Source organism: Peromyscus eremicus, chromosome 4 (assembly GCF_949786415.1).
Source record: "Peromyscus eremicus chromosome 4, PerEre_H2_v1, whole genome shotgun sequence".
Lineage (NCBI taxonomy): Eukaryota > Metazoa > Chordata > Mammalia > Rodentia > Cricetidae > Peromyscus > Peromyscus eremicus.
This window is the reverse complement of record NC_081419.1, coordinates 50689618-50711486: the sequence shown is the minus strand read 5'-3', so window position 1 is coordinate 50711486 and position 21869 is coordinate 50689618. Positions and strand designations below refer to the sequence as shown.

Below are 21869 nucleotides of genomic sequence, written 5' to 3'. Positions count from 1 at the left end.
GATACACAGAGAAGAGACCAGTTTCAGTCACTCTGGTTCCCTGGGTCCCTTGACAATGGACTTTAGGCTGAATGGCATGGGAGCCACTTAACCTTGCCGCAAAGACTAAAAATAGCTCCTAGAAGTCAGTTCTTTCAAATCAATTTCCTTTCAAAGGAGATGGACCACCCTTGTAGCTGGGGAGAAAGCAATTATGTACAGGGCCAGGGCTGTCAAGAGGCTCGGCTTCTAGGGTTCAAGGAGTGGAGAGAAACAGGATGCTGAGACCCAGCTTCTTTACTTGGTGGGGCCCAGGCGGCTGCCTAATGCTGAAGGAATCTTACTTCAGACAAATATAAAGGGGCAGAGGGAACATGCCCCAGCCCCACACCAGGCTGAGGTCTAGAACAGGTCTCCTGGAATTCCTAATCATGACTCTTTTCCTTGAGATGCCTTGGGGGGGGGGGTCTGTCTCCCTAGGGTGGAGCCCATCCTTGCTAGGGCTAGCTGGCATTTCATCTTTATTTTCTTCTTCATTTAATGATGCCCTTGAGCTTGTAAAATGGACCTGGACCGGCACGGGGCCCTAAAGCCTCTCATCAGCAGTCCGCAAAATGCTTTTGCCGTTAAGGAAGCGGATAGGGAGACCGAACTGGCTACCTGGGATTGCTCCTCAGGGAGTCTATCCGGAGCTGCATGTAGCCTTCCTGTGGACTTAAGTATCCTGCCTCCTGGGACGTAAGATTATGGGGTACACTCTGTCCATTCCTCCTGGGGAAGCCAGGGTAAGGAAGGCAGTTAGGCATCTTGCCATTTAATGAGCAGGCCTGAGATGAGAGACTAACACATACAGGGAGCACCGGCCGGTCACTGTCTCTCTCCTCCATGCTCAAGTCTGCCGCTGGCGTTATAGGAAAGTTTAAGAATTGAGTATTTTTTCAAGTATGTGTATTTGGCATCCCAAATCATAGCTTTTATCTTACTATTGTTATTACTATATTCTGAAGTATTTATATATATACTCCATATATATGTATATATATATTATATAATATAGTATAGTTTTTATCTTGCTATTGGTACTACTATATTCTGGAGTATTTATATATATACTTCATATATATGTATATATATTATATAATATAGTATAGTTTTTATCTTGCTATTGGTACTACTATATTCTGGAGTATTTATATATTCTCCATTTATATTATATAATATAGTATAGCTTTTATCTTGCTATTGGTATTACTATATTCTGGAATATTTAATATGTATACTCCATATATATGTATATGTATTTATATTATATAATGTAGTATAGCTTTTATCTTGCTGTCAGTACTACTATATTCTGGAGTATTTTCACAGCCAGTTAGGAAGATGGAACCCTCCTAAGATTTGAAGAGCTAGTTGCTTTTGCTGTTGAGTCCTTATTTTCAATCACTAGTATATTATTTATTTATGCAAAGAGGGGAGTTTGTTAACTTCTGCTGGTCAGACCCAGCTCTCTCTAGCTGCGCTTGCAAACTTGTGAGCACATCTGCCAGCTTCCTGTCCAGCTCCCATGAGGCACTAACAGAAGCAGCTTACCACATCGTCTTCAGTCCATGCACCGATCTCAAAGGAAGGCAGCAGCTGCGTGGGAGATACGAAGGAAATGAAAAAGGGAAGCAAGAGTATCCTCGCCTTTTTGGTTTGTCGGCTCGTCTGTCTCAGCTCTCCTGCAGCTCTGGCTTCCTCTGGCGGGGCTAGGTTGAGAGGAAGACAGTTCCCTCAACCTTCAGAGGAGGTTCTCAGTGTCCAAGGATGCTGAGCCCCACAGCCAATTTGCAAATCAGTTCCTGGCCACAATCCATTCTACCTTACAAGCTGTCTTAAGGGTGACTTGGTACAACTTAGTGTAGTCTTCTTTGGCATGGGGCTTGGCAGGAATGGCTGTACATCGCACAGCAGGGCCTTGGAATCAAGGCCTTTCTGACATTCACCAGCTATGAGAGCGGCCTTAGAATTCTCAGCCAGCAGTAGGATAACAGGATAATTTACCATCGGACATTCCAAAACAACTATAAGTAACCAGGTTACTTATTTTGCCTGTTCTCACAGGGGTTCCTGGGCTTAAACATCCCCGTTGTGTGGATGAGGCAGGCCATGTCCTAAGGCATCCTAGGTTCAGAGTTGCTCTAACACTGATTGCAACACTTCCCCGTCAGGGACACATGTGCAATGGGGCTTGGAGAGGACTTCAGCTGGCGCAGCCCAATAAGGGCTAAAAAGCAAATACTTTCATAACTTGAAAAGGCCTGTGTCCCACTGGTATAGCCAATAGCTTCAACTAACTTGACTTATCAAGATGTTTATTCATGATTCATGAAAGAATATGCCGCAGTATCACCCAACCTCTGTTACAGTCTTTTCCTGTGAACAAATTGGGAAAAAGAATTTGATGGGGGTAGGTATGATCTAAACACTTTTTATATATGTATGAAATTTTCAAAGAACAATAAAAAAAGAAAAAAAGTTGAATTTAGTTGCTTTTGCTGCTAGTGTGACAATCTGATGGTGGCTAAGTTAAACTTTCCAATTTAGAAATATTTATTGTATAACCACAAGCTCAAACTGCTAGGAAATCCTATAAGGAATTTCATTAGAACTGAGCAAAACATCTGTGGATTATATTTGGGAGAGGCCACTTTTATCATGTTTGGTTTTTTTTTGTTATTGTTGTTACTAATACTCAATACTTGGCACATTTGCATGTACACATGCATATTTGCATGTGTGTGGGTACATGCAAGTATGTATATGAGGGCCAAAGGAGAACCTTGGGTGTCATTTCCTCAGGTACTACTGACTGGCCTGGAGCTCACAGATCAGTCTGGGCTGGCTGAGCAGTGAGTGCCAGAGACCTATCCGCCTGTCTGCCCCCAGTACTGGGATAAAAGTCCATGCCACAACAGCCGGCTTCTTATGCATCTTCTGGGACTTGAACTCAGGTCCTCATGTACACAAAGCAAGCGTTTTACCCACCCACCAAATTCTCTCTTCAGCCCCACCTGTGTACTTTTTTTTTTTTTTTATCATACTGTCTTATAGAATGATACAATTATAGAATGAAGGATGCATGTGTTCAGTTGCCAAATTATTTGGCAGTCTGCTCAGTGTTGATAGGCATACAGAGAGCGATGTTTCCTAGCAGCTGACAGGGGAATGGGAGGCAAGTGGCTTGAGCTGAGGATTGCAGGCCCTGGGGAGAAAGAGAAAGTGAAGAAGAACAGCTAGGTAAGATACTGGCCATGGGGATGAAGTGGGTGTGGCCTGCTCACTTAACTGGAGCACAGGATGCAGTGAAATTGTGTTGGCGGAAAAAGAAAAGCCGATTCTGGGTGTGGCAGAGCAGGTTTTATTATCTTAAACCCTACTGTTTAAAATAAACATGGATGTGCAGACTCTGAGTACCACGTCTAGGTTACAAGGACATAAAGCAAATGCTCAAGTCAGTCATATTCTCCACATACGCTGCCACCCATGCGCTTCCTTCCTCTGAAACACACGTGCCATGAAGGAGTCACTAGCACACTCACCTGCTTTAATAATGTGGACACGTGACTCAAGGAAGCTCAATAAAGTGGATGGTAATCAAAGAAAGGGCATGACAAGCTTCACTTCTTCATGGGGCAGCTGCATACAGCTGTGGAAACATGCCATCCCTTTTGTATCCCACCACAGACACAAATGTGAAGTAAGAGACATCGAGATGCCATACAGAAGTACTGCTCTGCATTAAGGCTGGTCTCTACAGGATGTCAGTGAATGTGTGATGTGTGTGTGTGTGTGTGTGTGTGTGTGTGTGTGTGAATGTGATGTGGGGTGTATGTGTGAATGTGATGTGGGGTGTGTGTGTGTGTGTGTGTGAATGTGATGTGGTGTGTGTGTGTGTGTGTGAATGTGATGTGGTGTGTGTGTGTGTGTGTGTGAATGTGATGTGGTGTGTGTGTGTGTGTGTGTGTGTGTGAATGTGATGTGGGTTGTGTGTGTGTGTGTGTGAATGTGATGTGGGGTGTGTGTGTGTGTGAATGTGATGTGGGGTGTATGTGTGAATGTGATGTGGGGGGTGTGTGTGAATGTGATGTGTGTGTGTGTGTGTGTGTGTGAATGTGATGTGGTGTGTGTGTGAATGTGATGTGGGGTGTGTGTGTGTGTGTGAATGTGATGTGGGGTGTGTATGTGTGTGTGTGAATGTGATGTGGGGTGTGTATGTGTGTGTGTGAATGTGATGTGGGGCGTGTGTATGTGAATGTGATGTGGGGTGTGTGTGTATGAATGTGATGTGAATGTGATGTGGGGTGTGTGTGTGTATGAATGTGATGTGAATGTGATGTGAATGTGATGTGGGGTGTGTGTATGTGAATGTGATGTGGTGTGTGTGTGTGTGTGTGTGTGTGTGTGTGTGTGTGTGTGTGTGAATGTGATGTGGGGTGTGTGTGTGTGGTGTTTTGACTTTTACATCATTTCCATATGTGCTAACAAAACTGAGGAATAAGTATTTCTTGAATAAAGATTGTAAATGAAATAACACCATCAGTTTTAATGTGCAAAGGACGGCAGAGTTCTTGCCGCTCGCTCTGTGGCTGGCTCGTCAACATATGCCACAGGGAAGACCTGAGCTCTGCCTGCAGCTCCCTCCAGCAGGAGTCTGCAGATGTTTGCAGAGATCAGTGGAAGGAGGCTGGGACCAGGCGCTGCTACAAGACGGTTTGAATTTGGCAAGACAGGGGCTAAGAGTTAATGATCTCCGGCCACACAGAGGCTCACCGTCTCCTTCATGTTTCCTGTACCTTGTTACCATATCAGTGCATCTGCTGTCGATGAGTTCTAAGCCTTTCTGTTTTCTTTGGGGATAAAAAAAAAAAAAAATCCCTCATGACTGCCCCATCACTTTAGTAATTCATTATTTATACTCCAGCAGACTTCAGGGGAGCAAAGCTAGCACTCGTGTGCATGTGTGTGACACGGATTTCTTCAAAGGATGTTGGGATCCAGGCTAACAAAGATCTTATGTACACAGCGACACATAACAAAGGCCTTTACTGTCAAAACGTTTATTGCAAAATGGAGTCTTAGAACAAAGGAAAGCAGAGAGAAGTTCACATCAGAATGAAATGTATGACACCAACTTGGATTTCTGAATACATCGTGGACCTCAGTGCTGGAATATCAAATTCCAACCACGAAGTCGGCAACTAAACAGTCTTACCACACAGGAGTGCAGTTTAATCTTCCATACAAACATTATACATGGCATTTGGCATAAGACTTGCTCAGAATAACATTGCAATAGAGTGAAGGGGAGAAGATTGTTATGAAACGCAGCAATGATGCCACCTATTCAAAGCTCAAACTCAGGGACAGCAATGTTTTCTAATAGCAGGTTTTTGTTTTTTTTTAAATAGTGCAAAAGCAGTGTGTCGGTTCGGAATTAAGAGTATTCTGCACACGCTATAAAACAGTTGTGTCAGTGCCTGACCTCTACTTTGAAATCACTAACCCCATGCCAGAAAGTTTTTCACACAAGCAACAGAGTACCCACAAAGTTGGGGTCTGAGAAAACATGGCCTGTCCCCGATTTCCTGATAGACACAGATTTTTTTTTTTTTTTTTTTTTTTTTTTTTTTTTTTTTTTTTTTTTAATCACAGAATGCTGTACCTAGAGCGGGCAATGCTCTGTCCAGCAGGGTGGAGCCTCTGTGGTAGTGCTTATAGTCTACACAGGAAAAAGGTCTTTCTTGAAAGCAGCAGACGGTGCCTGATTATAGAAAGAATTATGCCTACTGTGTGTTTGTGGACTCGTTTCACAAGGCTGCCCACGTCTAGTGTGACAAAAGTCGTTTTTAAAGTATCACTAGGTTTTAAAACCATCTTTCATAAAATTCTTAGCACTCTAATGAAAACTGAAGTTATATACATATATAGTAACTTGAAGGGAAACGGGTCTGGGTCTCTCCTAAACACACCTTCCTCTAGTCCTTTTGGTTTAAATGGGGATCAAGTGTGAATACCTCAGCTGGTGTTTAAAGTCTAACAAATTCACTGCATTTTTTTAAAAGTTACTGGTTAAAAAAAAACAAACCAAAAACTGTCCTCAGTATTTTCAGAGCATCAAAAGCAGTGTGTGTGTGTGTGTGTGTGTGTGTGTGTGTGTGTGTGTATGTGTGTGTGTGTATGTGCGTGTGTGTGTACCTTCAACCTTATCCCATTGGCGATTTGTGAAACAATAAAAATGTGATTTTGCTTTAAAAAATAGAAATAATTTCCTTTAAATGACTCTGCAGAATGACGGTCTCCACCAGGGCTGTACTATGGTGGAGTCACTTTAACGGGGCAGCGCCCCTCCCCCAGGTGGATGCAGTTATTTCATAGGATTCCTACCAGCAACCGTGACGGGGGAGATGAAACCATTTCCACAAACAGGGTTCTGAGAAAAAGCTACAACTTCCTAAAATGCAGGAGGTGTCATTATCGTTCTGAAAAGGCTTGGGTAATCTTGTTTTGGGGGAGACCTAGAGCTGGAATAGCAGATGTGTAAGGCTTAACACACTTCACAGTGGGGACGGACGATGCTGTGGGGATTTGGGGTGGAAATCTTTGCAAGGTGGCACTGTCCCTGGCAAGCAGGATGCCACCAGGCTAGGCGGGAAACTGGCTGGTCAAGGTGACATTACCTCTCATAGGTGTCCTCAAATTCTACATGCTCAGCTTTAAAGAAAGGGAAAAAATGTGATGTATTCAGTCATCTGGCTGACAATCGTTACCACAATCTAGAGTTCTAATTTTCGTTCTGAACCTTTACAATTTTCAGGATTTCTTTAACTTCTGAATTGTGCTCCTTTGTAAGGTCACTGGAATAAAATCTAACACTGACAGCTTGTCATTTCAAAAACTGATCTAAAAAGTGAGTTAGAGCTATATTAGCATCATTAGAAATTCTGCATGTGGCTAATAGACATTTCTTTATAAAATTAATTGAATCTAAAGCTTTCTAGTAGTTGTTACAGATGGTGTAAGAACTCTATAGGATCCTGTTTATATGAGTCAGATCTCAGGTATGTTTGAGTGCGCCGACCCCCCCCCCCCCACCTCCCCCGACAGAGTTTCTCTGTGTAACAGCCCTGGCTGTCCTGGAACTCACTCTGTAGATCAGGCTGGCCTTGAACTCCCAGGGAAAAGACAGCAGTTAAGAGCTGGAAGAAATATGCCTGGTAATGGTAAACCTAGATCTGGTACAGAATCCAGTAACTTTTCCCTAGTATCACCATCAGGCTGATTTTTAATGCACTAAAATTTTTATACAGAATATGGATTACGTATTGATTTAGGAAAAAACATTATTTCCATGCCGTTCCTATGTTCTAAACTAACTCCTGATTAGTGGGTGGTGAGGTGAGTGTTATTCCGTCTAAGGCAGAACTCGCTACTCACAGAGATCCCTTCACCTGCCTTGGCTTTGTGCAAATGGTACCCATCAGCCAGGCCTTTTCTGACCACACTTTGAAGACCTCTCCCGCCAGCCTCCCCTTCCTTCCTTGCGTCAATCTCCAGCTTGCACTTAAAATCATAACATTCTCTGATGTACGCTTTACTATCTGCTCACTCTTGCTCACTAGCATGCACGCTCCACGAATACAAATGCTATTTTCTAGAACTTGGTAGACACCAGGGTCCCAGTGAATACTTGGTGAACAAAAGACTTTATTTTTTTTTTTCCTGAGCAGATGAGCAAGAGGCTTTAAGACCCTGTACCTGCCACTGTCTCCTTCAGGTACTCATGGCATGCTGGGAAATCAGGAGTTGCTGGGCATCCTTTCTGCTCCCCTCCAAGTTGTCCTGTTTGAGTGGCCTGGCTACAGATCTAGAATACGTATGTGCAGAGAATTACAGCAGCACAGGTGTGAGGGAACCCATCTTCTCAGGCACACTGAACCTGTCTGTAAACACCCAGCACAGGTGGACCTGGCCGCGGCACCTAGGTTCCAAGAGCAACCGAATTAAATCTGCACGTTTTACATCCTAAGAACTGCTCTCTTTACATTTCCTGAAAGCTGTCTACTTTTAACTTCATACTTCCGAGCAAGTATCACTTGCAATAGATACTTTGGTGTCCCAGAAGGCAACTGAACCCACCTATTTCTCAGTGTCCCTTTTACTTGGCAACGAACTGTAGTTGGTATTAAGCGGCACCTGCCATGGCCTGGTGCTATGCTACATGGTTACACACTTTCTTCTGATCCTTTTTCTTTGAAGTAGGTTAGCATTCCTGTCATGATAATGGAGGGTAAATAGGCTCAGAGATTAGTCTACCCAAGACTGCACAGCCAACAGACACCCAGAACATTGTACTGGCTATTTCTCGCCAAATGAAGTTGTAGTGTCTGCTTTTCATTTTTTGGTGGTACTTTTCAGTGCTCACTGAGGATTAGAAACACATTGCATCTCAGATTCCCAAGGACTTCATAACCAAACATACTTAGTAGATAATTTCTAATCCTTTTTTGGGACAGAGTCCTGCTATGTAGCTCAAGCAGGCTGCTACTAAAAGCACTGTCCCTCTGCCTCAGCCTGTTAAGTGTTACAATTATGACATGAGCCACCACACCCACCTGATGTTAGAGCCTCTAAACAAAAGGCCCACCGAAACTATTTCATTTTCATTGTCAAATGAAGGATGCTATTTTTGAGTTAGATTGATAAAGAGCTTTGTTTTATTTTGCCTTTATCTAGATGTAATTTTTATAGGAGTTTATAGCTTAAATAGGTTTTGATAGATAAACCAGTCTTCTGAGAGTGTCTCTGGGTAGTCTGGCCCTCATAGTAAGTAGCACCTGAATCTAATTCTCAAACCAGCATCCCAGAGCAGTGAAAAGGAAAGGGAGGGGGGCAACGCTGTACAGCTACCTTTAACAGAAAGACCTCTTCAGAATGCACTTGTGTCTATGAAGGATAATTTGTCTTTCCTATTTATAGTGTTTATTTTCCCTAAACATAGATTAAAATCTAGTATTATTATTATTATGCACCCCTGGAAAAACAAAGAAACAGAGTGCCTTTGTTGGATGTTCAGAGCAGGTGTGTGCTTAGCCTGCTCATGCCTAGACACATCCCTTTGGGGCCATGTGTTTCTGTGTAAAGGACAAGCTAAGCCTAGGGTGACAGTGTGTTCACGTTAGTGTGCTTCCAGCCAGCACGGGGGTATGCAAGCTTGCTACGTCTGCTGCTCGCTTCAAACCAGAGTAGTTTCCCTTCAAATGTCACTAGAGAACACCAGCCAGGTTTTACTTTGAGGAGCTGTGAGCTATTTGGTTTGAAAATTCTTGGTGTTTAGGTATGTCTGAGAGAGCATTTTTTTTTTATAATCTTCTTTCATCTCAGCCTTTTTTATTTATTTATTTATTTATTTATTTATTTATTTATTTATTTATTTATTTATTATTTTTTTAATGTGGCTGGATTTTATAGTCACCAGTCACCTCCACCATTACAATGTATTGTACAGGAAGAAACCTTGGTGTGCTAGGGAAGGATCGACATCAGCGTGGAGTCAGGGGTGGAGTGCTTGCTCACAATGGACATTTCCCAACCAGCCAATGAAGGGGATAAAATGCAGTCAAATACAAACTACAGACTATGCACATATTTCTATGATCAGGCACCGCACTCGCTGATAAATATGCCTTTAGCTTAATCCCCTGCCTCGCTTTTCTGAATGCAAAAGTAAAGTCACGCTGATGAGGGGACTGCCCCATGAGCTTGGCCTCAGGTGCAGCGCTCGGTGCTCGTCTCCTACGCTGTTTTTTGCACAGACTGAGATAATACATTTCTTCTGTTTTTTTTTTTTAAAAAAAACATTTTCAATTTTATTACTTTCTGCCATCATTCACTGTTATTCTCCACATCATTCTCTTCCTCCTCACCATCATCATCATCACCTTCTGACAAGTCAAACTCACTGAACCCCAGGGCCATGTTGACTTTCTTCCCCCTCCTCTTAGATGTGGTTTTGGAGGAATTCTGCTTGGCTTGCATGTTTATCTGCATCCCAGAATGCAGCACAGCTCCTGCTTTGTTCATTGAGAAGACATCCCCAAAGCCCATGAGCATCATGGCCTGCAGACTTGGGTTCATGCCATGGCCCTCCCCGTTACTTGTTGCTGTGATCTGACATGACATCTCTGCACTGTTAGACTCCTCTGTTTTAGATTCAAAGTAAGACTCCTCAGACATTCTTGCAGCAAGAGGCAAGAGAAGCTATCGAAGGGAAAGAAAGGACAGAAGTGAAAAGAGAAATTAGTGCCAATTTAAATCAGGAGACAGATACCACAACATTAGTTGGTACTACGCAGGAGGTGAATGATGAGAACTTACTTAATGGCCATAATTTATAAATGACAGGGTAAATCATAACCAAAAGCTTGCAAATCACCACAGTGAGCCAAATTTCAAGTGGACAGGTAGGGACCAGTTTTAAGTCCTCGCTTTGCTTAAAACAAAATAGTTTTTAGGATGTCTCTTAATTTTTTTCCCAATTTCACTTCCATACAGAAACATTTGATTAACCACTATATTAATTAAAAAAAAGAAGAGATGAAGCAGAGATTAAATCTCAAGTCAAAACAATTCAGAAACCCCATCCCAAGGAAGAGCTCAGAGGAAGGGCAGAAGTTAGGCTGTGTGTCTGGCTGGGGGACCTGGGGTCTCCACCTCTCTAACGGGCTAGTGCCCTGAGCACACGCTGAAGGCCACTTTATTAGCTTCCACTGATTCCTTGACTCCAGCTAGATCCGGCACTGTTTAATTTATTCCGGTTCTTACACAACTCACCTGGGAATAAACTCCAGGTCCTGCCTCTAACCTTCAAGTCAGTCGCAGTGAACACGGGGAGCCTGGACAATGCTGCTTAGGACTCACTTAGATCGTCTCCTTGGGGTAGCCGCTAATCCCAGCGTCTCCTTTCAGTGGGACGTGTGGCCATGAGTTCTTTCTCACATTGTCACAGTGGTGACAAATGTTTATTTTCCGCCTTACGTAATTACCTTTAACAGCCTACCTAATCCATAATGTCTGCTTCTATTTCTTTATGATAAAAACGTCGTTTTTACATCTTCTTTAAAGAACTAAGCAAATAAAGGTTCATACTTTGCACATGGCTTGAGAGGCGTGAACTTAAGATAATGTACAAATAATGAAACTCTTAGACGAACTTTACATTCTTAGGGTGAAGGTACCAAATATTTAGTACCTTTTTCTTTTTTTTTTTAAATTTTAAGAACTTAAAAAACTTATCTACAATTGTTGCAGGCACAGGAAGGCCACAGGTGTATCAGGTCAGAGGACAACTTTTGGGAGTCAGTTCTCCTACCCTGTGGGATCCAGAGACTCAACTCGGGTTATCAGGCTTGCAAGTACGTTTAGCCACAGAGCCATCTCGACGGGCCAGTTTTCTCATTTCAGTTACTGTTGGAGCTCAGTTTCCAAAAACCAGCTTGTTCTATTAGGAGAGAATTTTGGTGCGGTGGGCTCTGGATCAAGGTCATGTGGTCCAGGCAGCCTTGGGTCCTTACTCATGGGCAGGGCCTCACTCCCTATGGCCACCCTTCTCGAATTCTCAAATTGGTTGTCAATTGATAGCAACTCTAAGGAACACTTTGTTGCTCACTGATTTGATAATTGCTGAGGTCTCTTCTCACATTATGTTAGCCCCTAAAGAGCTCCACAAATACTTCTCAAAAAAGACTTGATCTCTAAAATTTTTACAGCAAGCTGCAACAACTATTAAAAATAAGCACCATCCCTATTTATACATGGAGAACTCATTTTTCCAAGCATCTTTAATGTTTCAGTTCTAGGAAGGAAAATAGTATCCCTGAAATCAATTTGATGGTGTTTTTATGCAGTTGTGCAAATGTGAGGCTGTTATATTTAAGATGAAGCTACCTATTAAAAAAAAAAAAGGCCCAGTTTTGCCACTTTTAAAAAGCTCCCTCTTGTTCTCAGCAGTCAAGTTTAAAGCCAACTAGAAACCGAAGTGAGGATAAAAGAAAACAGCTGCTCATCAAACACCTGAGCATAAACTCCTTTCCTTTAGAAACGCCAGCTCTAGGCAGAGGAGATGTTGAAAGCAAGCATTATAAACAAAGAAAACTTGGGCCTCATAAGTAAAAAGGGAGGGAGCCGTGCGGAGAGCGTGCGCCATGCTGTCCATTGTTAGCTGGTGGCCTGCAAGGCACTGTCTTTAAACTAAGTTTTCTGGAGTTAAAACGCAAGATACAACCTACTAAGCACCTGGCGCGTTTTATTCTTTAATCCACAACTGTGTTACCCGCAGCAATAAGACGTGCAAGGCAGCCCATAATTTCTTAGCAAAACTCATGCCAATGAGCCAAGGCAAGGTTCTAAAGCACGCTCTAATAGGCGGTTGAAAGTTTTCCTGACAATACGGCATTTAGAGGGAGTCAAGCCATGCAGCGCTTTACCGCTAAGGTTTCAACGCACTTAAAAAGCAAAACAAAACAGCCCGCAGCCTTCAGCGGATGGGCTGTGGAGACAAGGGTGCATTCCGGCTCCTGCTCCCACCTGCTTGCAAGAAGCCGGGCTCTTTCCCGAGCCGGGGTGCTGCATCCCACTGGTACCAACTCAGTCTGGACAGGAAACTCACCCCTTTCCCCCTTCTTGAGAGTCTGGTTAAACTCACAGGATTCACTAACAAAAGTGAGGGACCCTTTTAATAGCTCCTGGCAGTCTCATGTACAGCAATTCAGTGCTTACCTTGGCATTCCTGGGATTACCAAAGGCATTTTTGAAAAGGGTAAATCTGTAACATTTAGATGCATTCTCCTTTTTGGGGGTGAGGAGGTATCAGATTGCTTCTGCATAGGAATTGGAAATAGAGACAGAGTCTCTCATTCTTTAGACACAGGGAAACATTTTGCAAGCTGTCACAGGCTGCTCAATGGTGGTTGTTCAATGGAGCTTAAGACTTGCCTAGATAGGAAAGGTCTTTGAGGAACACAAAGTGAAGGGCACTTAACTTTTTTCTTGATATCTTTGTCAGTAACTTTATTTTTAATCTCTCATTCCTTGTGATTTTAAGTGGATAAATATTGCCCACTGAAAAATCCTAGAAAAACCAACCCTAAGGTTTTCTTGCTTCCTGAAAGTGACTGCCCTTTAAAATCTAGAAGAATGCTGAAACACGACCTAAAATTTAACATACAGCTTAAGCTCAAGGTTAGAAGATAAAGAGCCAGGGCTCCTCTGGACTCGGAAAAGAACAAGGGTCTTCCTAGAGGTACAGCAAGATGGCTTCCTGTCCCAGGAGAAGCCTTTCCCCCATTTTATGCTGCTCATAATCATCGCACTAAATTAATAAGGAATATTAATGCTTGTCATCACTGTCAGCAGCCCAGCTCAATCTCAGAAAGAAAATGTGGTTAAGTTCTGACACACCCAAGACATTCCTGGCGGCCTGGCAATTACAGTTATTAATTACTGATGGCCTCTAAGTGCAGTGCTGAACAGCAGCATTCCAACAGTGTTCTGAGGCCCTAACAGACGGTCCAAACATACATTAGAGTTTACTCTAGTAACTTTAACATATAAATGTGCCAAGAGAATAGCAGTTCTTAAGGAAAGATCCAGAAGGAGGGATTTTTCTTTTAAATAGGTTTTTGTTTTCCTGGAAACGTGTGGCATTTTGGTGTTTTATACTCCTTACTACCAGTGCAGGCCTTTAATTCTCAGGAGCAGAGCAGGGGAAAGCTGGAGGGTGGGGAGGAGATTAGCCATGCTGCCATGCTCAGCCAGGCTTCTGAGTGCTGCAGGGAGCCACTAGGTGGCGTACTCACCGGGGTGTTGGACTGCTCGGTCAGCTTCTGCTCCCACATCTTCAAGCGTCTCTCTCGTTCTTTGAGCTCCTGCTCTTTAAAGCTGAGATCTCGCTCTAGTTTCTTCAGCCTCTCAAGGGTGGCCTCAATTTCGCACCTGCAGAGAGATAACTCAGTGAGTCTCCACTGCCGGTGGCCCTGTGGACACTCGGTGGGTCCGTTGGAGCGCTAACCAGATGAAATGCTAAGGAACCAACCAGAGAAGCGGGACTCTTTATCCTTCGAAATCAACGGGAGGTTTCTAGTTAGGGAAAACAAACTCTGAACATTTCAACAAAGCATTGAAGAGTGACCAGCAACTACGTAGCACAAGTTGGGAGCTGGCATCGTGGGCTAGCCATTTAGTACCTGCTTGTAGTTTATGAAGCTTTACCGCTCACAAGGCACGGTTTCTCATCCTACTTCTACAACAGACCCCCAAAATGGGTACCGATCTGTTGTGGATCGGATGGGTGGATGGAAAATGGCACACACGTGTGTAACACACAGAGCGAGCTACCTGGCTGGCATTCTTGCCCATGGAGTGGCTCAGCGAGGCTGATTAACCTGGCAATTTCTTTGGCTGTAGGGGCGGTGGTTCTAAGATGCCGGGGTTCTACAATATGCTTCATCCTGAGAATCCCTGGGCCGGCTTGTGCCTATGCCTCCACCTTAGAGCAAGCACATGACTTGCTGCTGGGCAATGCTGGCTGTTTCCTCTGTTTAACAAGCACTGGTAATTTTTTCTTTACTTTTTCTTTTATTGAAAATAGACATTTCTCAAGCTGGACAGTGGTGGTGCACACCTTTAATCCCAGCACTCGGGAGGCAGAGCCAGGCAGATCTCTGTGAGTTTGAGGCCAGCCTGGTCTACAGAGTGAGTTCCAGGACAGCCAGGGCAACACAGAGAAACCCTGTCTCACAAAACAAAACAAAACAAAACAAAATGACATTTTCTTCATACAATATTCTGATTATGGTTTCCCTTCCCCTAACCACTCTGAGATTCCTCCTACCCATCCAAATCCAAACCCCATCTCTCCTTAGAAAACAAAGAGGCATCTAAAGAATAATTATAAAATAAAATAAGATAAAACAAAAACAAACCAGAATAGTACAAACAGAAGAGAAAAAGCCAAAGAAAACGCACAAGGAATACATGTAGACACAGAGACATACACGGTTGTACACACAGGAATCCCATACGAACAAGCTTCATAATCTAGCAAGCATGTGATACTTTAGTCCAGAAGAATTCCGAGTTCCTTTTAGACTTTATAATTTTACAGGAAGTTCTTTCCTTCATGTCTAGGCCACTCAGGACACTGCCCAGTGAGAGAAACTGTTCTTTACATGAACTGAAACTGGCAGAACGGCTCGGCATGAACGTTTCCTCCTTCAGGGCTGTCACAGTGTTAACGTCTAAATTTACGCTCTGAGAACTGGAAGTTCTCTTCCTTAGGTTTCTGAAGTGCTTCCACACAAGCCATGAGCCGCGTAATGAGAGATGAAAGGCCTGGGGGGGGGGCTGGGGGGGGGCAAGAAGCATGCAAAGAAGTCCGGAGGGCTAAAGACAACACATCTGTGTCCCGAAAGGACTTCCCGGTTAGCTGCCGAGACAAGCCTGCGCCGCACAGCACATGGTGGCAGTGAGACCTTGAGTGTGGGCCCCCAGAGCTCAGTTCATGAACAGACCTAAGCAAAACGTGCCCTGTGTTTCCAGGGAAGGTCAGAGGAAGTGGACATCTTATTCCACTCCTTAGGGAGGACAACTGAGTTGCCCTGCTCAAGGGGAAGCCTGGAGGTGGGTCTGCATTTGAACCACACTTCACTTCCCTGCCTGTATGAACAGTCCCCCAGCATAGAAAAATTACAATGCAGCTTCTCTCTTTCCCTGGGGCCGTGGGACAAACCATGAAGGTCCGGCGAAGTCACGGTGCAGTTCTGAGAAAAGGCACAAACGCAGAATCTTCGAGAATTATGACTTCATCATAAAATCCAAGTTTAATCAAACTTAATATTTCTGACAAAAGTGTTATGCCAATTCACAAGCAAGTTTGTTTTAACTTCTCAAATGGAAGACTGAAGAGCAAAAGTCACCGTGGAAAACCTTATAGTAAACTTCCATGACAAAAAAGAATGAGCCCCTTGGAGTTACCCTGAGGGTCATAGGGTGGCAGGGAGGTCGCAGAGCTCGGCACACTTAGTGGTGGGATGACCTGGGCTGCCTGTGTGTGTGTGACGCTTGGTAAGCCTGTCCTAACTCTCCCGCCAGTGAGACTGATCCCACTGAAGCTCGGTCCTTTCAGTCAGGGTAACACAGTCTGTTTCACTTGCAATTAAATCCAAGGCCTCATCTCAAATTCCGGCCACTGTGATTTTGAGCCCTTGTAGAAAACAGATTAACAGTTAAGTAAGCCGAAAGCTGTGACAGAAACACATACCAGCTGGGAAGAGAACCTTCCTGAGTCCGTCCTGCAGGCCCAGCTTCCCAGCACTGCTCCCTCTCAAATACCATGAGAGAATGACCCAAACCCACGGACGTGAAAAGACAGCACCCCCTTGTTGTTGGTTTTGAACGGGGGGTGGGGGTGGGTGGGGGGTGCATCACTTCCTGTCACATGCGTTTGTTGATGCGTTTATATATATAACCTTCCATCTCTAAAACTACAGTCGGTGAAAACACAAACCAAATCCAGCCAAGGTTGATTTCAACTAGTATCCATTTTCCTCTCCAGGCAATGAGCTGCAACCATTCTTCTCTCATTAGACAGATTCACTGAGAAATCACAGGTCAATTTTAAAAAATATCCATATGGCTCATATATTACATGGTAAGAAGTGTATTAAAGTTGTGGTATGAACACGTGATGGGTCCTAATACTCAAATCGCGGAGATTACATTTTTGATCTGTTTTTGGTTCTTAAAAGCATGTCATGGCGACAGCACTTTGGCCACCATGGGAAAACAACCAACAAAGCATTTTGCCTACAGGCAAAACCTGAATGCTCCATTTCAACCCTTAGCTCATTCACTATTCCGCCACAGGTTTGTACAGAGTCACATGAGGTCACAATCGAAAGCTGGAGCCTCGGGACACAGGTCCCGCTCCGACTGCTCCTACGTCAAGGGGAGGGGCAGCCAAGGATTTCATGAATCAAACCTGATGCTCTCTTTCCTTACCCAGTTTAAGTGGCTTTTAGTAAGTTAGTTTTACAGAGGATTTTCAGAATCTTTTAATTTTCTGAATTAGGTGTTTCGTCCACCCACGTGGAATGAAAGATCCAGCAGGAGGCCACCACTGGCAAGCATCCCAGCATGCCTGGACTCACACTTCACTGTGACTCCTATTTGCTGACAGTCTTTGGACCCTGACAAAAGTTGGGGCAAAGTAAGTAGTGGCACAAATGTCCTGTCCCTTCACTACCAGGTGATCTGAAAACCCACAGCATTCTTTTCGGCACGTGGCATGCTGAATGACAGCTTTTTGACTTGATTGATAACCTAAAATGACCACACCCTGCAACTGCTTCTGAGCTAAAAAGAAACCGGGTACAAAGAATACTTCATGTTGATGGGCAGCTGCCATGACTGACGGCCGCAGTCCGATGTCACGGCACCTGGGCCTCACTCCGGCTCCACTGCCGTACAGGATAAGCTCAGGTAAGTTACCCAGGCTGTTGAGGCCTCGGGGATATGTTAGCTCCTGGGATCTGACTGGAGCTGCTGTGGAGATTAAGAAAGAGAATCCAAAAGAAGCACGGGCATCTGGAGGGACCTAATAAACAGTAACTGCTCATTAGTATCATAAACCATCATCCCCCGAGGCTTTAAGCAACTGTCAAGTTCAGTCACCATAGCTCTGTTGCCTCCAGCTAGTTTTGATGGCTCAGGTGAGGCCCACGCACTCTTTCAGTTCCCGAGAGGCCCGAGAAAGCCCCTAAGAAATGGTGCCCTCTTACTGAGCAGGGTATTCCCCCTCCTTCTTTACCATCAGTTCTCTTAACTTCCCACCTTGAAGGCGTGGGATTTGTTTGTCCATGCCTGTTGTTGAGATGGGGTTCTGCTATGCTGCCCAGGCTGGGCTTGAACTTGTGACCCTTCTGCCTCAGCCTCTTGAGTAGGAAGGTCTCCAGGCATGCACTGCTCTACCCAGCTTTCACCTTGATCATTCAATTAATCCAGATTTAATGTAGAAGTTTAAAGAAAAAAAAAAAGATAAATAGAAAAACGCCATTGCCCAGTGACCCAGTGATGCTCTGATGCATTTCTTATGTGCATGTGCATACAGGTTAATATGCACTGGTTTTATTCTTAAAATCCTGTCATTTTGAATAAGCGAGACTGTAGCCACCATTTTAAACCCATTCCTCAGGTCCACTGATCAGAACTCCTGGGTGGGGCTGCATCATTCAGGGTGTGGAGACATCGCTTTTGGAAGTCAGTCTTCATTCCTTACATGACTGCTGTTTCTAGCTTTGGCATTCTAAACGGGGCTGTCTGAACAAGCACCCATGCATTCTGTCAGAACTGTCCCATTGGTTTGCTCTGCAATAAATTCATAGTGGTAGGACTTTCTTGGCAAAAGCATTTGTACATTTTGAGGGCATCTAACTATACTGAAAAAAAAAAGGAAGAAAAGAAAAGAAAAAGAATGTATTAGCCACTTGACTTCTTTTTAAGTTAGTCTGTTAGGTGAGCATGTAAAAGAATGAGTTTTATCGTGGTATTTTCCTATCTGAATCACTGTACTTTGTTCTTACCTGTCCACACTGCCCTCCTCCATGCTCTAGAGTCCCAGTCAGTCCCTGCTCTGCTCTCTTGTCACACTGATTCTATGGCCTTTTCTATTTCCCACCTCACTCAAAATCCTTCCTCCCTGCCATGAATCTTTTTTTTTTTTAGTTCTGCAACCTACACACCTACATGTATAAAAATACACATATAATTTTACTTTGTGTATATGTGTGTGTGTGTGGTGTTGTGGTTTACCATCTGTTCTTGTGAGAATAAATGCACAGGTGTGTGTATGTGTGTGCGCACGTGTGTGTGTGTGTGTGTGTGTGTGTGTGTGTGTGTGTGTGTGCATGTGTGTAAGCACGAGGTTGATTTTAGGTATTTTCCTCAATCTCTCTCCACTTTATTGTTTTGAGATAGGGTCTCTCATTGAACTTGAAATTTGCCGATGTTGGCTGGCCAGTGTGCACCAGGGATCTTCCTGTCTCTGGCTCCCCACAAGGGGGATTATAGACACATCCTACTGAGCCAACTTACACACACACACACACACACACACACACACACACACACACACACACACACCAATACCTGCATGCACTTGTGTGTGTATATTTTAAACTCAGGTTCTGCATATAAGAGAAAACATGTGGTGTCTGTCATATTTCACTTAACACAATGATTTCCACTTCTATTCATTTTCCTGAAAATGCCACGACTTCATTTTTCTACTCGATGGCATGCAATTCCACGGTACCACATTTCCTTTATTCGTCCACTGGTGGACACCAGACAGGGCACATTTTCTGGCTAGTGGGTACAGTGCAGGATGTGCAAGTGTCTTAGGGATGTGTTGCTCTGTCCTTTGTGTGTTGTGGTGGTTTGACTAAGAACAATGTCCATAGCCAGGCAGTGGTGACATATGCCTTTAATCCCAGCACTCAGCAAATCTCTGAGTTCCAGGCCAGCCTGACCTACAGAACAAGTTCCAGAACAGCAAGGGCTATACAGAGAAACCCTATCTCAAAAAACAATACAAAACAAAACCCAAAGCCAAAAAATCAAAAACCAAAAAAAAAAAAAAAAAAAAAAAAAAAAGAATGTCCCCCATAGGCTCATATATTTGAATGCTTAGTCACCAGGGAGTGGCACTATTTGAAAAGGATTAGGAGGTGTGGCCTCATTGGAGGAAGTGTGTCACTGGGGATTGGTTTTGAGGACTCAGAAGCCCAAGCCAGGCCTAGTGGCTGTGTCTTCCTGTTGCCCATTGATCCAGGCATAGAACTCACAGCTCCTTCCAGCACCACGTCTGCCTGCATGCTGCCATGCTCCCTGCCATGATGAACATCTGAAACTGTAAGCAAGCCCCAATTAAATGCTTCCTTTTATGTGAGTTGCTGTGGTTATGGTGTCTCCTCACAGCAGTAGAACACTGACTAGGACATGTGCATACCTGAGTAGTGTATCTGGGTCTTGTGGAAGTTCTCATTTTGTCTTGTTGAGGAATTCTATCCTGATTTCCACAGTGGCCACAAGAATTCACTATCCACCAGCAGTGAATAAGGACTCCTCTTTCCCACATCCTCAGCAGCAGCAGCATTTTACTTGATGATAGCACTAGTCAATTTCTTCTTGTGAAATGCCCTTTCATGTCCATTAGAATGCTGTTTTAATTAAAATGCTGTTTCAAAGGTAGTAACTGGCTGGGCAGTGGTGGCACATGCCTTTAATTCCAGCACTTGGGAGGCAGAGGCAGGCAAATCTCTGAGTTCAAGGCCAGCCTGGTCTACAGAGTGAGTTTTCAAAGACAGCCAGGGCTACACTGAGAAACCCTGTCTCGAAAAACAAAACAAAACAAAACACAACAACAACAACAACAACAACAACAAAAGGCAGCCACTGTAGCATCTTTGGGGATCCAGGGGAGCACTTCAGAGGGTTCTTAAAGCCTAACTGGTTTTCAAGATGGCACTGTGACAGAATTGGCCATTTCTACTCTCATAAGAACATGGACCTTTCTAGATATTTTATGGTATATGGGCCATGGGCTGAAGGCAGAACAGAATTTATTAGTGTTTTAAAAGGATTTTTGTTTGTATGTATGTGTATATCTGTCTGCACTTGTATGTATATATGTAAGTGTGTGGATGCTCGAAGAAGGTATCGAGTCACCTGGAGCTGGAGTTACAATCTGATCTGAGCCTCTTGAAGTGGGTGCTGGAAACTAAGTGCAGTCATCTGAAAGAGCATCAAATGTTCTCAGCCACTGAGCCATCTTTTCAGCGGCACAAATTTACTATTTTTTTTTTAAAACGAACTGATAAATATATTATGATTTTTCAGTTCTATTTTTAATGTAATAAATATTAACTCATTTACTCAAAAGTTTTTTGGAGTCCCCAGTAATTTTTAAGAGTGAACTAGAGCTGCTGGAGAGATGGCTCTTTGGGTAGGGGCATTTACTGTGTAAGCACGAGGAGCTGGGTTGGGATCCTGGCACACATACAGAGCTGGACGTGGTAGTGTGTCTACAGCCCCAGTGCCATCTATACCGGGCAGACACGGGAAGGTCACTGGGGCTTGCTGCCCTCAGCCTAGCTCCTGGTTCAAGGAACAAGGAGTGTGATAGAGAAGGTCACTCAACATCCTCCTTCTGTTCCTGTACACGTGTGTGCACCTGTACTTACACATGCACATAATGCACCCCCCCCATACACACACAGAGTGAACTGGAGTCCTAGACACCAAACAGCTGAGAAGCTCTGTTCTACCACATGAGGGAAGAAAGTTATAACTGTATGCCATCTCTCTTATAAACTTATTTAGGATGGTTATTGTGTTTGGATATAGAAAATTTCAATTTTTTTAAAAATTTACTAACTTTGCTTTGTTTTCTTTGTTGGTACCCTTAAAGAACCCTATCTCAAACACACCAATACTCCCAGTTTAAAAATCCCTCTAGTCCTCTGGCTCACAGATCAGACAGCATTTCCTCAGGGAACCCCTGCGTTACACACTCAGATGGGAGGATCAGGTTTCATTGTTTATGCTCTATTAGCCATTGCTTCTCCGGCATGCGGCTCGCCAGCACAGAACGCGATGGTTACCTGTGTTCTCACGTTTAACGTTTTAACATGGGTGTTTCTGAGGCTGCTGCTGGAGAGAGTGCCACATGTCCGGGGACATTGTACTCACCATGGCAGCCCTGCACTAAGAGAACATCAGCCTCTCCAGAA

At 43.9% G+C, this 21869-nt stretch overlaps 1 protein-coding gene across 2 annotated transcripts in view; it reads right to left on the bottom strand.

The window, feature by feature from the left end:
- Window positions 1-21869, bottom strand: part of Map3k20 (mitogen-activated protein kinase kinase kinase 20) — a 162477-nt gene that overhangs the window by 35552 nt on the left and 105056 nt on the right. The window contains exons 11-12 of one of the 2 annotated variants that reach the window (XM_059260697.1): window positions 13878-14013; window positions 1573-1617 (exon numbers count right to left, since the gene is read on the bottom strand). In XM_059260697.1, the coding sequence (XP_059116680.1) occupies window positions 1573-1617; window positions 13878-14013 (181 nt within the window). Of the gene's footprint in view, window positions 1-1572; window positions 1618-9478; window positions 10282-13877; window positions 14014-21869 lie in introns of those variants that run through there. The other variant, XM_059260695.1, reaches the window with a different exon arrangement.